The following is a 14,747-nucleotide window of genomic DNA, read 5'->3' as shown; positions in this document are numbered from 1 at the left end:
TCATGAGTTAGGCAGCAAGAGTAGACTTTGGTTTGACTCTTTGCTTCAATATTTTTATTAGCTTCTTAAAACTGAGCAAAGGGCTAACATTTCTATATCTCATTTTCTTCATTTGAAAGTAAAAAAAAAAAAAAAAAAAAAAAAGAAAAGCATCCCATCCGGACTTGTTGGAACATTGAGATTGACAAAACATGGGCAATGGGTAGTACCTAGTTCATAGTAATTGTTCAATAAATAATTACCACTTCGAATTATCAATCCCTAGCGAATCCTGAAGAGATTATTTTTTCCTCCTCTCTGTTGTTACAACAATTGCTCCTATGGCATCTTTTTTTTTTTTTTTTTTTTTAACGTTTATTTATTTTTGAGACAGAGAGAGACAGAGCATGAACGGGCGAGGGTCAGAGAGAGAGGGAGACACAGAATCTGAAACAGGCTCCAGGCTCTGAGCAGTCAGCACAGAGCCCCGCGTTGGGGAACTCACATACCGCGAGATCGTGACCTGAGCCGAAGTCGGACGCTTAACCGACTGAGCCACCCAGACGTCCCATCCTATGGCATCCTTTATATACCTATCTGTAGGTTTCCTCTATTAGGCAGTGAGCTGGTTCTTCTTCTTCTTCTTCTTCTTCTTCTTCTTCTTCTTCTTCTTCTTCCTCATATGAAGGGCACTATGCTTTTTAAGTAAAATTTAATTGATTAATTAATTTTAGAGAGAGATTGTTCTCGCACATGAGTGGGGGAGGGGTGGATGGAGAGAAAGAGATGTGGAATCCAGGGAGAAAGAATCCCAAGGAGGCTCCACTCTCTCAGCACGGAGCCCCATGCGGGGCTCAATCCCACAGCCCAGGGATCATGCCCTGAGCCGAAATCGAGAGCAGATGCTCAACGAGTTGAGCCACTCAGGTGCCCCAGGCAATGAGCTTCTTCACATTAATCTTCTATCCTTGCATCCCCGGCTCCTGCCAGTTGAAAAGTTGCACATTTGATAAATGTTTAGTGAATGAGCAAACACATGAATAAATGAATGCATGTATGAAGTCGTATTTCATTTTTCTTATATTTGGCCTGAAACAAAGATTTATCTATTGTGTTGCGTTGTCATTTTCTTAAGAGTCATCAATTTTAGAAACAGAAACTAAAGGTACAAATGGGAACTCAACACGGCATTGTTTTCGTTTCCTGCCTTTGACTATCGGATTGGACTATTCAAGCTCAACTTGTTAAAACTCATTAAGTGACTATCCCACATGATTTGACTCATACATCCTCTTTTGTCTGCGGGCAGTTGTCTTAAGAACAGAGGAAGGATCTCTCAAATGCTGTGTCAATTCAGGGACTCAGTAGAACAATGGAATACCGTTCTGAGGTAGAAAATTTGGATGAAGATGGTTATACTCGTTTAGACTTCAGCTCTCAAGGCGTCACTGGGAGACATGTGGTCTTAGAGAAAGGTATTTTTTCTTTCTGCCTTCAACATTCTTGTTGTCATCAACTGAAACACTTACGCGGGGAAAATTTGAAAGATTTGGTATTTGTAGGAGGAAAACCTTTTAAAAGGTTCTCAGACATCACTGAGGATATTTGAAAGTGTACTAAGCCTTTCCTCATGGCAAATATTAGGTGACTAATTATTAGTATTTAAAATAATTATTATGATGACAGAAAATACCTACAATTTCTCCGTTCTGTAGAAATAGACACTTTGGCACTAAGGAACTGTACATAAGTGTGATGAATGCAAAGATGAAGAAATTTTAGTGGGAGTGGCTTGTTGCTTGATTGGCAGAAAGGAGCAAATTGTAGAATGGAGGTCATGGAAACTTCGAGAAGTGTATGTCAACAACATCAGAATATTGAAGATAAGAAACAGAAGAATAAAACGATGGAAGATGGACAAGAAAAAATCCAAATATTTGGTTTAGTGGTAAAGGCAAGTTGGAAGTCATAGGGTTTGGAATCATGAATCTGATGTGGGTTTTTGTGACAAGAAATTGATTTGGATTTGTTTTAAATCAAAAGTTGGGGGTCTTTGTATACCAGCGTTAGAAACTGTGTGTTAGATGAAAATGTGTGTTAGAGGAAAGGTGTGTTAGATGAAAAGATCCTATGAACAGGATATGAGTGTTAAACGTAATATGAAAAGAGTGAAAATGGTGAAAGAGATTGAAAAATCTCTCTCTTCACAGAATGAACCATTTAGTGTCCTCTATGGTTCTCCTATTATACAATTCTCTGAAACACTTAGACTGCTTATTCTCAGTCAAAGGCAGAGCTATAGTCTTTGTTGCAGTGCATTAACATAAAATAAGTTTCCTGTTATCAAGAGAAGATTTTTTTCACAAGTTTTGACATGAGCATTTGCACTCCTCTGCTTTCTGGTCATTCACATTGCTCATTTCCCCTTTACCACTTATGCAATTCTTTTCTTGCTCAACTGGTTTAAGAGGACTGGCAAACTGGATGATGTAAGAGGTAGGGAGTCAGGTTGCATGTTTCTACGTATTTGTTGACAAACAGTGAGTTATGTATAATGACCTAGTAATCTCTGGACGAGATGCTTTTATGTGCTAGCCCATTTGGTTCCCACAACGATCTTCTGAGGTATTATTACCCAATTTTTCACAAAGAGAAATGAATAAGCAGAGGGAGTAATTCACCCAAGGTTATGCAACAAATAACTGAAAAGAGAAGGTTGCCCTAAGGGACCCATGCTATTTCTCCACATTAAGCTGTCTTTTATAAAAATGAGTGGGATTTCAGGGGCGCTTGGGGGGCTCAGTCGGTTAAGCGTCCAACTTTGGCTCAGGTGAAGATCTCGCCATTGGTGGGTTCGAGCCCCGCGTCCAGCTCTGTGCTGACAGCTCAGAGCCTGGAGCCTGCTTCGGATTCTGTGTCTCCTCCTCTCTCTGACCCTCCCATGCTCATGCTCTGTCTCTCTCTCTCTCTCTCTGTCTCAAAAATAAATAAACATTAAAAAAAATTAAAAGAAAATGAGTGGGATTTCAGAAATCCTGATAGTGTCAGGACCTAGAGACGTCAATGTGAAACTAAAATTAGGAGTGTACAGATGTCAGGGCATGTGCTGAAATTACAGTTCTGGCACCTGAAGAGGTATGATAAAGGAGAGAGAAAATTCAGATAATCCCAGATGACTAGATTATTTGCGTGTAATGGTTCACATCAGAATGTGCCAGATTTTGATGAACTGTAAAACTGAAGTGCTGTGTGATTTACCCTACTTCTGCATTTAATTTCTGTTCCCTCTGGCTTCCTAGGAACTTGTGCTACGTCTCCTTATTGGCGTCCCATTGCCGTGACCTTGGGAATCCTATGCTTGGTAATACTGGTGGCAGCTGTGGTCCTGGGTACCAGGGGTAAGTATTTGGGGGGGGGGGAGAAATTAACAACAACGACAACAACAACAACAGACATTTGATAAGCATGTATACTGTGCCAGACACACTTTTAAGAGCTTGACATGCATAATCTAACGTAATCTGTATATTAGCACGTGCTGTCTCTCTCTCAAAAATAAATAAACATTAAAAAATTTTTTAAAAGAGACTATAACTATTTTTATGAATCTTATGATTTAAGGAAATTGTTTTGTACCTGATCTTTAATCTAAGTTCCCTTGAATAATATCAGGAATTACCTGAGGCCCTTACTAAACAGACATTCTGTGATGGGTGAATGAGTTCTTTTAGATTTTATATCTCACAAATTCTATTGTCAATAACATATTATTGTGCCTTTGGGGTTTTTTCAAGGAGCTCTCATTTTTAAATAACAGAAAAAGGATAGATTAATTACTATTTCAAATCTGTCATGCTCCAATTGGCTCTATTTCATTTGCCTCTTGCTTTCTCTTTCATACTCTTTCTTTACTTGTTTGATTTTTTCTCATTTTTACTACACCTTCATGGAAGTTATTTTTTTTTCTTTCCATCTATTTAATCTATCTATCATCTATTCTATTATCTATCTATCTATCATCTATTTATTTATCTATCATCTATCATCACTATCTACTATTTATTATCTATCTTGACCTCTCAATCAGCAATGTGTTCTCTATTTATCATGAATCAAGAATATATCCTTTGTGTTCCAACAAAAATATGGGTTTGGGAATTATAATTTCAAATATAGTAGAATGACTTTTTTTTTCTGTCACTATAATTGTTGTTGGTATATGAAGCTATTTGGAGACCCAATTCAGAGAGCAACCCATTGAAGAATGACAACTTTCCATCAAGAAATAAAGAGAACTACAGTCAACCCACACAATCATCTTTAGAAGACAGTGTGGCTCCTACCAAGGCTTTCACAACCACAGGCAAGGGCAGAGTTAAAAGATGAGTGGAATCCTTAATCCAGAAAGGTCAATTATTGGTGCTAAGACCTGGAGTAGGGTGGGTAAAGAGAGCACTTTTACATGCAGGGATTGTGCATTCAGGGAAAGCACATATCAGTATTATCTCACAATAGTATGCCCCTATCATATATATAATAAAGTGATATAAATATCCCATGCTTTTGGCCAGACATTGCTAAGTTGGATTTTTTTTTTGAAATCAGTAACTAATTGATCACTTTCTATGTATTTCGATCTATAGATGATGGTATAACTTGATGCAAAGGAAAGAAATGTGTTCTCTCCTCTTTCAGAATTGACATTTAAAATTTTTTTTTAAATTTTTTTTAACGTTTATTTATTTTTGAGACAGAGAGAGACAGAGCATGAACGGGGGAGGGTCAGAGAGAGAGGGAGACACAGAATCCGAAACAGGCTCCAGGCTCTGAGCTGTCAGCACAGAGCCCGACGCGGGGCTCGAACTCACGGACCGTGAGATCATGACCTGAGCCGAAGTCAGCCGCTTAACCGACTGAGCCACCCAGGCGCCCCCAGAATTGACATTTTAAAGGAATGTCATTAGAATAGGAAATAGGATGTCAGGAAGAAAGGCAGAGAAAAAGGAAAGAAGGGAAAATGTGCTAAGAATGAAGAGGCTAAATTGAGCACATGCCAAAAAAATAGACCTAATAGATATGTTCTTAAAAACTCTGGTTATATTTGTTTTTCTTTAATCATACAATTTCATTAATTTTATTACAGTTTGATATGCACTTTACCCTTATTTCTAATTGTGTCATAATTGACTGTGACAATATTTTGACTTCAGTTTTCCATTTCTGGACCCATATCTTCTCACTATTTGTATCACATAGCTAATGATACAAAACAGAGATATTCTGTAATATGAATCATTGCTTTTATTCTTTTCTGCTTTGGAAAGCTGTATTGTTAATTGGATCTCACACCTCTAAAAGAAGTTAACATGAAATTACTGTATATCTCAAAGATTGATTTAAGTTGATTTGTTTTAAGAATTATCATGAAGAAAGGGAGGTCTGGACTGAATTTGAAAGAATAGAATACAAATCAAAAGGGAAAGGAGGACTGACTGCTTAAAACACTGTTTATAATTATTCAATTTATATTTAAAGTTTAAATGAATGGAGGATTTTATTATGGTCTCTTATATAAAAATTGTATCCCTATTGAGGTGATTGGGTGGCTCAGTGAAGCGTCCAACTCTTGGTCTCAACTCAGGTCATGATCTCACGGTTTATAAGATAGAACCTCTCATCAGGCCCTGTGCTGACATTGCGGAGCCTGCTTGGGATTCCTCTCTCTCGCTCTCTCTCTCTCTCTCTGCCTCTCTGTCTCTGTCTTTCAAAATAAATAAACAAACTTTCAAAACTCATAACCCTATAGTTTGAACTGAAAATGAAATATATCACTGGCAATTCATTGATTATTAAGTGTCCACGGGATGAATGGTCGCTTGCACTGAAAGAGTAAATTGGTATGATCTGAACGTCATTGTATTTACTTTTTATTTCCAGGAATTTTTTCCAACTCTTGTCCTCCTAACTGGATCATACATGAGAACAACTGTTACCTATTTAGGACATCATTAGCTTCCTGGAATAGCAGTAAAAAACAATGCTCTCAACTGCACTCTAATCTCCTGAAGATAGACAGTGAAAAAGAACTGGTAAGTGTAGACTTCAGTTGTAATGATCTGTGGTCTCTAGTGAGCAGAAAAATAAAGGTAGATTCCAGATAATGATAATTTTCCCTAAAAGAAAGTCACTTTTCATATCCTCCATAATTATAATAATAGCATGTATTAAATGGGTAAAATATATAATATGTTTATTTATTATTTTATACATATATATAGAGAGAGAAAGAACAAGCATGGGACAGGGGCAGAGGGAGAGAGAAAATCTTTAGAAAAAAATTTTTTTAATGTTTATTTATTTTTGAGAGAGAGTCAGAGCATGAGCAGGGGAGGGGAAGAGAGAGAGGGAGACACAGAATCCGAAGCAGACTCAAGGATCTAAGCTGCCAGCACAAAGCCCGTTGCGGGGTTCAAACCCACCAACCGTGTGATCATGACCCGAGCTGAAGTCGGACGCTCAAACAACTGAGCCACCCAGGTGCCCCGAGAGAGAAAATCTTAAACAGACTCCATGCTCAGCCCAACACGGGCTCGATCCCACAACCCTGGGATCATGACCGGAGACAAAATCAAGAGTCAGACAGACAACAGACTTAGCCACCCAAGTGCTCCTATGTGCTTTTTAAAATTAATTAATTCTAAAAGTAAATACGTTTCACTTTAAAACAAATCTGTTCAAACACACTCCAAGTTTGCCTGACTGTAATAATCAGACCACTCCTCATTTTTGTGGGTTTGGGTTTCAATTCTTAAAGTTGGTGGAGTAAAATAGAAAATTCCCTGCCTTGTCAGCATTATTATCAAGGAAAATAGCAGTAATAATAATACACATTTATAAATCATTTACTCCTTGAAATATCCTGGGAAAGGAAAAGAGGTTTAAAAAGTAACCTTGCAAGTTCAATGCTTACATAGTTTGTAAGAAGAAAGTAACAACTCAACAGCTGCTAAAAACTAAATATCTCGTATTGGCAATAGATGACATAGGAATTCAGAGACATGCCAGTGCAGATAAAGTTTTACAGAAAAAGTGGGACTTATAATGCATCATGAATGAAGGGTAGGACTCAGTTGGACTATGAGTAGGAATTAAGAGTCAGGAAACACTCCATACATCTAAACAATCTATAACTTCTACCTTTGCTTTCACTTCCTCTCAATTTTTGTGTTTCTGTCCCACATCACCTAACGGTTGTGGTTCACATGAAAATTAATGGAAGTAGATTATGGCAAGGAAGGAGAAGGACACTGGAAGTTGGTTGGGCTCATAGATGTTTCTCTCATTTGTCAACAATTCAAATGTCATCATTAAAACTCAAATTACTGGGGCGCCTGGGTGGCTCAGTCGGTTGGACGTCCGACTTCGGCTCAGCTCATGATCTCGTGGTCCATGAGTTCGAGCCCCGCGTCGGGCTCTGTGCTGACAGCTCAGAGCCTGGAGCCTGTTTTGGATTCTGTGTCTCCCTCTCTCTGACCCTCCCCCGTTCATGCTCTGTCTCTCTCTGTCTCAAAAATAAATAAACGTTAAAAAAAATTTAAAAAAACCCTCAAATTACTTATTCATAAAACACGCCGTGGAACTAAATTATTTTTATAGGTTTTTTTTTTTTAATCTAACTCTGCAGAGCATTTCTTGACAAAAATCATATCAGTTCATATAGTCAATCTGAGGAGAAGATAGTGGCTTGTCATCCATGAAAACTGTGGAAGGGCTCTGTCATCTTTGGATTTTGTTGGGCAAGTTGGAAGGAGGCTGTACGATTTTGACGTTACGGATCTGTTCTTCATTGGAAAATTAAACAATAATGACTCTGAAGGAGTGAAATATGCTTCTGGAAACACCCAATGGCATTTGATGGTTGGCACTTTTCTCTAGGTTGATGCCAGCCTATGCATGCATTCTTTATCAAAGCGATTCAATCTGCTGTCTCTATTTCAACGTCTGTAAGAGTTTTTTCCCCATCTATTTTGTCTATCATCTATGTCAATTCATTCCCTCTACCACTCTTGGACATGCGTTTGTATTTATGTTTTCCTACAGGAATTCATAATGAAGCAAGCGTCTTCTCAACCCGATAATTCATTTTGGATAGGGCTTTCTCGCCATCATACTGAAGGACCATGGCTCTGGGAGGACGGCTCGAGATTCTCTTCTGACTTGTAAGTAACTGGAAAGACAAAGCTTCATGCCCTTTCTCAGAAAGCTAAGAGCATGCCAACCAGTTAAGAATCTGATTTGTGGGCCATTGATAAGAAAGAGAGGCAGAAAGAAAAATGATAGCGAGAGACAACGAGTGAATCAGGAAAAAAAAAAAAAGAAAAGAAGATGGTAGAGGAGGACTTTACAGTCAAAAAGAGTTGACTGGTCATCTAGTGTTGCTAACACAAACGTGCCTCAGCTTTCTTATGAGGAGGGCATTTGCACATGTCGGCAGCTGTCCAGTTAGGGGGAGCTGTCACTGTTAGTATAAAACTCTGGCTACAAGCATGGGCTTTGGAGTTGGCTCTCAGCTTGAGCCAACGCTTGGTCCGCTCACTGTGTGAAATTAGGTAAGTTGCTTAACCCACCTGAGCCCCTTCCTCCTCATCTATAAATGAGAATGAAAATAGTACCTACCTGGTGGGCTTTTAAGGTAAAGAAAGGAGATGAAAGTAACATCACTTAGCACAGTGTCCCATGCCTAGTAAATACGTGTGCCGCATGCTGTTATCCTTAATTGTAAAAGCAACACATTTTACATTTTACAGAGTTCTTTGACACATAGTTTACATTTGCTTAGTTATAAGTTCTTCCTTGTTGTGTGTGTATCAGCCAAAATTCTTTAGAAAAAGATCTATGTAGATCACCTATTGGTTCTGAAGAACCCTGACTGATACACGTGACATTGAGAAATAATTTATCCGTGGAGATTTACTATCAGGAATTGGCTCATGTGATTAGGGAGACCGAGAAGTCCCACAGTCTGCCATCTGCGAGCCGGAGATCCAGGAGAGCCTGTGGTCATAAATTCAGTTCAGGTATGGAAGGGTGCTAACAAGGGGAGCTGATGTATAAAACCTAGTACTCGGGTAGAGACGAGCTACCCTGAGATGTCTAAGTTCACACGGTGAGGCAAGAAAAGGCAAACTCTTCTTCTGTAGGCTTCTTTGTTCTATTTCAGCCCTCAGTGGATTGGATGATGCCCACCCATATTGGGGTCTGCGTCTGCTTTCATGTATCCACGGATTCAAACGCTAATTTCACCCAGAACCACTTTCACAGATATAATTAGAAATAATGTTAATTTGGGTGTGGCCAGTCAAGTTAATGCAAAAAAATTAACTATCACAAAGTGCTGAGGTCTTCTTCACTGTAATTGTCAGTTTCTTTGTCATATCTGAAGAATATGGAATTATATTTTCCTTTTCAGTTTCTATTATTAGTGTGTGTGTGTGTGTGTGAGAGAGAGAGAGAGAGTGTGTGTGTATAAGAGAGGGAGAGAGAGAGAGAGAGAGAGAGAGAGCCTGTTCTCCCATTATTTTCAGGTGTCTTTTCCAATTCAATTTCTCTTTTCAAAGAAAGAAATTTTGGTTTTATTGATTCCTCTGTGCCTTTAAAAAAGTTTCTTTTTAAAAATTTAAAAAAAAAATTTTTTTAACGTTTATTTATTTTTGAGACAGAGAGAGACAGAGCATGAACGGGGGAGGGTCAGAGAGAGGGAGACACAGAATCTGAAGCAGGCTCCAGGCTCTGAGCTGTCAGCACAGAGCCCGACACGGGGCTCGAACCCACAAACCACGAGATCATGACCTGAGCCGAAGTCGACCGCTTAACCGACTGAGCCACCCAGGCGCCCCTAAAAAAATTTCTTTTATTAATTTCAGTTCTCATCTTTACCATTTCTTTCCATTCAATTTCTTTGTGTTGAATTTGCTCTTCTGTCTCTAATTTCTCATATGAATGCTTGACTTATGAAATTCCTCTTTCTTTTTCTCAAATATGTGCATTCAAGGCTATAATTTAATGTATTTTATTGTCATTTAGTTCAAATACTTTCTAATTTGCATGCAGAGTCCATAGGTCCATAGGTCCGTAGACTTAGAAATGCATTTCTTAATTTATAAATACCTGTGTGTTTCTATAATTATCCCTTTGCTTTGGGTTGCAGCTTAATTCCATTATGGTCAGAGAACATACTCTGTGTGATTGCAATTCTCTGGTTTTTATCTTTTATCTTCTTTCCCTACAGAGAGAAGTATATTAAAGTCTCCCATTGTGATTCTACTTACCATTCTGTAACCATTTTAGTTGATGTGCCGAAGCTGTATTATTAGGCACATTTAAATTTAGAATTTTTATACTGTACAGGTGTATGGTCCATCCTATGAATTTTTTCTTTTCTTTCTCTCCTCTTTTTGAATTGTTTAATATTTTTATTACTCCATTTTTCTTTGATTTTTAAAAATGTTTATTTGTTTTTGAGAGAGCGAGAGAGAGAGAGACCATGAGCAGGGGAGGTCAGTGAGAGGAGTGGGCCAGAGGATCCAAAACAGCTCTGTACTGACACAGGCAAGCCCAATGTAGGGTTCAAACTCATGCACGGTGAGATCATGACCATGGATCCAAAGTCAGGGTCAAAGTCAGAGGCTCAACCACTAAGCCAGCCAGGCATACCCTACCCCATTTTTTCTTATAATAATTTAGAATTTACTCTTTCACTAATTTTTTAGTAGTTGGTCTAAAGATTACAACAAATATCCTTCACTCATCAAAGTCTAATATTAATTGTTTGGTTTATTTTAAATGTTTGTGTGTGTGTGTGTGTGTGTGTGAGAGAGAGAGAGAGAGAGAGAGAGAGAGAGAGAGAGAGAGAGAGATTGAGAGTAAGCAGGGGTGAGGGGCAGAGAGAAAGAGAGAATTCCAAGCAGGTTCCATGCCATCAGCACAGACCCTGACACGGGGCTCTATCCCATGACCCTGAGATCATGACCTGAGGCAAAATCAAGAGTCAGAAGCTCAACTGACTTGAGCCACCCAGGTGCCCCAAATCTTAATTGTTTTTTAATGTTCTTCCTGGGAATATAAAAAATATTAGAATATTACTTTACTCTGTGTACTCTCTCCTCAATTTACATGCTATTATTTTTGTGGAGTTTATTTAATGCTCTCACATTAAATTTTCCACATTTTAATATCTCTGCAATTGGCACCTGTCTTACAACTGCTGTCCTTTTATAATCACTGTAGGTCTCAGCTGAAGTTGAAGTCTGTCAAGGATTAGCATTTGTTTCTGCCAGTCAGAGAGAGGCACCACAAACGTGAGATTACTCAAACACTCTACTTGGTTTTTCGTTTTGTTTTGTTTTGTTTTGTTTTGTTTTGTTTTGTTTTAAACTACACTGGTATTACGGATTCAGATAGAACTATGTAAGTGGCAGTTACTTCTGGGGCAACTTCTTGGGGAATATAATTTTTTTCTTCCCATCTTCCACCTGGTGGCGAGACTGAGACATGCACTTCTGACAGTCTTTTCTGTGCGGTATTTTAATTTTCATTGACTTCTGCACCGAATTAGTCCTTTGTTTTCCAGTTTCTGCAGGGTTTTCTATTAAATTCCCATCCTGGATGGATTTATTTCACAGTATTAGGTCAATAAATGGCCTATCAACAATTGATGACCCTCTTGGACTCAATAAAAAATACAGCCTTAACAAACAGTAGATTTATATAGTCATCTCCTCTAGATTTTTCCACATATTTATGGTTTGTAATGCTTTTTATTTTCTTCTGCCTCTCCTACCAACCATTTTTCTTACCCTGAAGAATACTCCCTGATTCCTTTTAGAGTGGAAATTTCAGAGTTTAATTCTCTGTGTTTGTCTAAACCTGTTTCTATTTCAATTTTTCCAAAAAATATTTTCTTTGAGCATAAAATTGAAAATTTGTTGTTTGTTTGTCTTGGCCATTCAAAGATATTGCCATGTTTTTCTTTTTTCTTTTCTTTTTTTTTTTTTTTTTTTTTTTTTGGTTTGGTGTTTTGAAAGGTCATCTATTTGAAGGTTAACATATGTTTAAAATCTGATGTCTTCTCAGCTTTGGAAAATTCTCAGCCATACTTGCTTGAAATGTTGCTTCTTCCCTTCCTCTGGGATTCCAGTTATATACATTATAAACCCATTCTCAATATTCTGTATGTCTTCTCTGCTTCTTCCTGAATCTTTCAGCCTTTTTTTTTCTTTAGATATTTACTTCTCATATATCTTTGAGTTCACTAGTTTTTTTTTCCCATCTATGACTAATCTGGTGTTAAAAACCTCCATTAAATTTTTAATTTTGTGTCGTAAATTTCTCAGTTCTATGGTTTCAGTTTGGTTCTTTCTCACATCTAATCTGTCACTATTTACAATTCCTGGCTTTCTTCCACGAGGCCTAAATCAAGGCTGTTTCCTGCTTTAGCCTAGTCATTTCTACAAAAGAATTCTCTCAATCCTCCAGCCTCAGGGCCAAGAAGAGATAGATACACAAGATGAAGCGTTCCAGTCTGTAGCTGTTATGGTGAGGCTCAGTGATGCCCTTCAAGCTTGACTGATAAACGCCGCCCTTTCAGGAGAACTGTTCTATTTCAGCAAAGAGAACAGGGCCATACACCCACTTACCATGATAATTATCATAATTGTCTATCATGGTATTGTAATACAACTCTGTCTTCAGAATGAATTAAAATACATAATGCTGTTTTCCCTGCCTTTAAATGGGCTCGATATCTATGATTCTTCATTAGTGCTAGGTATTTCTCAATAATAGCTCCTCTGATTGGTCTGTTCACTAAATACACCCAAAGATAATTTCACTAGCCTGTTGTTTCATTTGATAAATATATTTCTAGGTGAGAGGTTGAAAGATCAACAAAGCACTTTCTATGGGATACTGAGCGATTTTTCTTATTTGTCAGGAGCTTTATTTCATTTTATGTAACTATCAGTGTTTCTCTTAAAATTTTTTTGAGTCATTTTTATGCGTTAATAATGAAGACTATCCTGTTACCATTTGAAAACTAATGCAATGTAAATTCAAATTTCCTTTTTCAATAACATGGACACTTCAGAAACTCTTTTCACAATATCCTTGCCAATTTCTTTCAGCATTGTATAGACAGTAGACAGTGTTTCTTATGTTCTTTCTAATCACCTCTTTGTATTTTAACAGGTTTCAGATCAGAAGCACAGAAATTCAAGAAAACTCATCTCACGATTGCGTGTGGATTCACCTATCAATAATTTATGACCAACTTTGTAGTTTGCCTTCATACAGTATTTGTGAGAAGAAGTTGTCAATAAAATGACGAGGCTGTTGATGTAAAGAACAGAGAGAAGTATGTAACAGCCAGAAGGGCAAAAAACAAAACAGGAAAGAAAGACACTGGAGGTCAGAATAAATGCTAAAAATAATCAAGAGAGCTTAGCCAGCTTCAGTCTTAACTGAGAAACGGTATGGAGAGTCTGTGATGCTGTACTTTTCAACTGTTTTGGCAGACCAGCCTTACATTCTAGTTAACAGAGCCCTACATGTGGAGTAGGGACAGCTGAACTTCTAGGTCCATTCTACCATTGACTTAGCATTAACCTGGAGTTAGCCACATATCCGTGGTGTTTCAAAAGGCTCTTTATTTCTGGGCCGGCCACACTCATTTTTCTGTCCTTGAAAGGTGCCCCTGGAGTACATGTGGTGTGTTCCCATGATGCTTTCTTCCACTTCTAGCAGTTTACCAGACACAAGTGGAAGGCAAAATGTATTTCTGAACAGCTGAATGAAGAAATGAGAAAGAACGTCTTCACTACAATCAGAGCTATTCCATCATCTTGTTCATCGATGTGGTCACGGTTATGATCAAAAGCATCATGAGGGGCGCCTGGGTGGATCAGTCGGTTGAGCGACCAACTGCAGCTCAGGTCATGATCTCACAGTTGGTGGGTTCAAGCCCCATGTCAGGCTCTGTGCTGACATCTCAGAGCTTGGAGCCTGCTTTGGATCCTGTGTCTCCCTTTCTATCGGCACCTCTCCTACTCACGCTATGTCTCTCTCTCTCTCAAAAATAAATAAACATTTAAAAAAATCCTTTAAAAAATTTTTCTCTGTCTCTGGGGTACATGGGTGGCTCAGTCGGTTAAGCATCCGACTTCAGCTCAGGGTATGATCTCACAGCTCATGAGTTCGAGTCCCACGTTGGGCTCTGTGCTGACAGCTCAGAGCCTGGAGCCTGCTTTGAATTCTGTGTCTCCTTCTCTTTCTGCTCCTCCCCCACTTGTGCTCTGTCTCCTCTCTCAAAAGTAAATAAAAATGTAACAAAAAAAATTGTTTAGAAAAAGTATCATGAAAAAGCAGCAACTCCATCTTTTTATTTATTTATTTTTTCATATAAATAGCTCAGAGAGTACGTCTGCCACATTTCTGACTAATAAGATTTTGTATAATGTGAAGTTGTATGGGAATTTCTCTTACAAGAAAGCTTTCTCCTTTTTAAATACTATCAATCAAAAAGGATCTGGTAATGAATATAGAAAAAAACAATCCCATTGCTGCGGTATTAACATCCTAGAAGGCAAAACGTGTCGTACTATTTTTGATGATTAACATTTGGAAGTTTTTTTTTTTTTTTTTTTTTTTTTTATTTTTTTAATTTATTTTTTAATATATGAAATTTACTGTCAAATTGGTTTCCATACAACACC

At 38.0% G+C, this 14,747-nt stretch overlaps 1 protein-coding gene across 5 annotated transcripts; it reads left to right on the top strand.

Moving 5' to 3' along the window:
- The first annotated feature begins 1,064 nt into the window (after positions 1–1,064).
- CLEC7A (C-type lectin domain containing 7A) lies at positions 1,065–13,991 on the top strand. 5 transcript variants are annotated; one of them, XM_015542534.2, is made up of 6 exons: positions 1,137–1,454; positions 3,279–3,377; positions 4,205–4,342; positions 5,917–6,068; positions 8,080–8,198; positions 11,266–11,944. In XM_015542534.2, exons 1-6 carry the CDS (start codon positions 1,352–1,354, stop codon positions 11,297–11,299), a joined length of 645 nt encoding a protein of 214 aa, XP_015398020.1. In that variant the 5' UTR covers positions 1,137–1,351; the 3' UTR covers positions 11,300–11,944. The 5 variants fall into 5 exon arrangements, with proteins under 5 accessions (XP_007093375.1, XP_007093373.1, XP_007093374.1 ...); XM_007093310.3 differs by lacking the exon at positions 11,266–11,944 and adding an exon at positions 13,225–13,991 and having other exon boundaries at positions 1,152–1,454; XM_007093311.3 differs by lacking the exons at positions 4,205–4,342; positions 11,266–11,944 and adding an exon at positions 13,225–13,991 and having other exon boundaries at positions 1,123–1,454.
- Positions 13,992–14,747: the final 756 nt, after the last annotated feature.

The sequence above is a fragment of the Panthera tigris genome, chromosome B4, assembly GCF_018350195.1.
Source record: "Panthera tigris isolate Pti1 chromosome B4, P.tigris_Pti1_mat1.1, whole genome shotgun sequence".
Classification (NCBI taxonomy): domain Eukaryota; kingdom Metazoa; phylum Chordata; class Mammalia; order Carnivora; family Felidae; genus Panthera; species Panthera tigris.
This window is presented reverse-complemented; position numbering and strand designations above follow the sequence as displayed.

What these genes read in the sequence shown, in the direction of transcription:
- CLEC7A (XM_007093310.3), top strand. Translation starts at nt 1,352, where the DNA reads ATGGAATACCGTTCTGAGGTAGAAAATTTGGATGAAGATGGTTATACT. An exon ending in TGTGGTCCTGGGTACCAGGG is followed by an intron (nt 3,378 to 4,204) that starts GTAAGTATTTGG and finishes TGGTATATGAAG; the next exon opens with CTATTTGGAGACCCAATTCA. An exon ending in CAAGGCTTTCACAACCACAG is followed by an intron (nt 4,343 to 5,916) that starts GCAAGGGCAGAG and finishes TTTTATTTCCAG; the next exon opens with GAATTTTTTCCAACTCTTGT.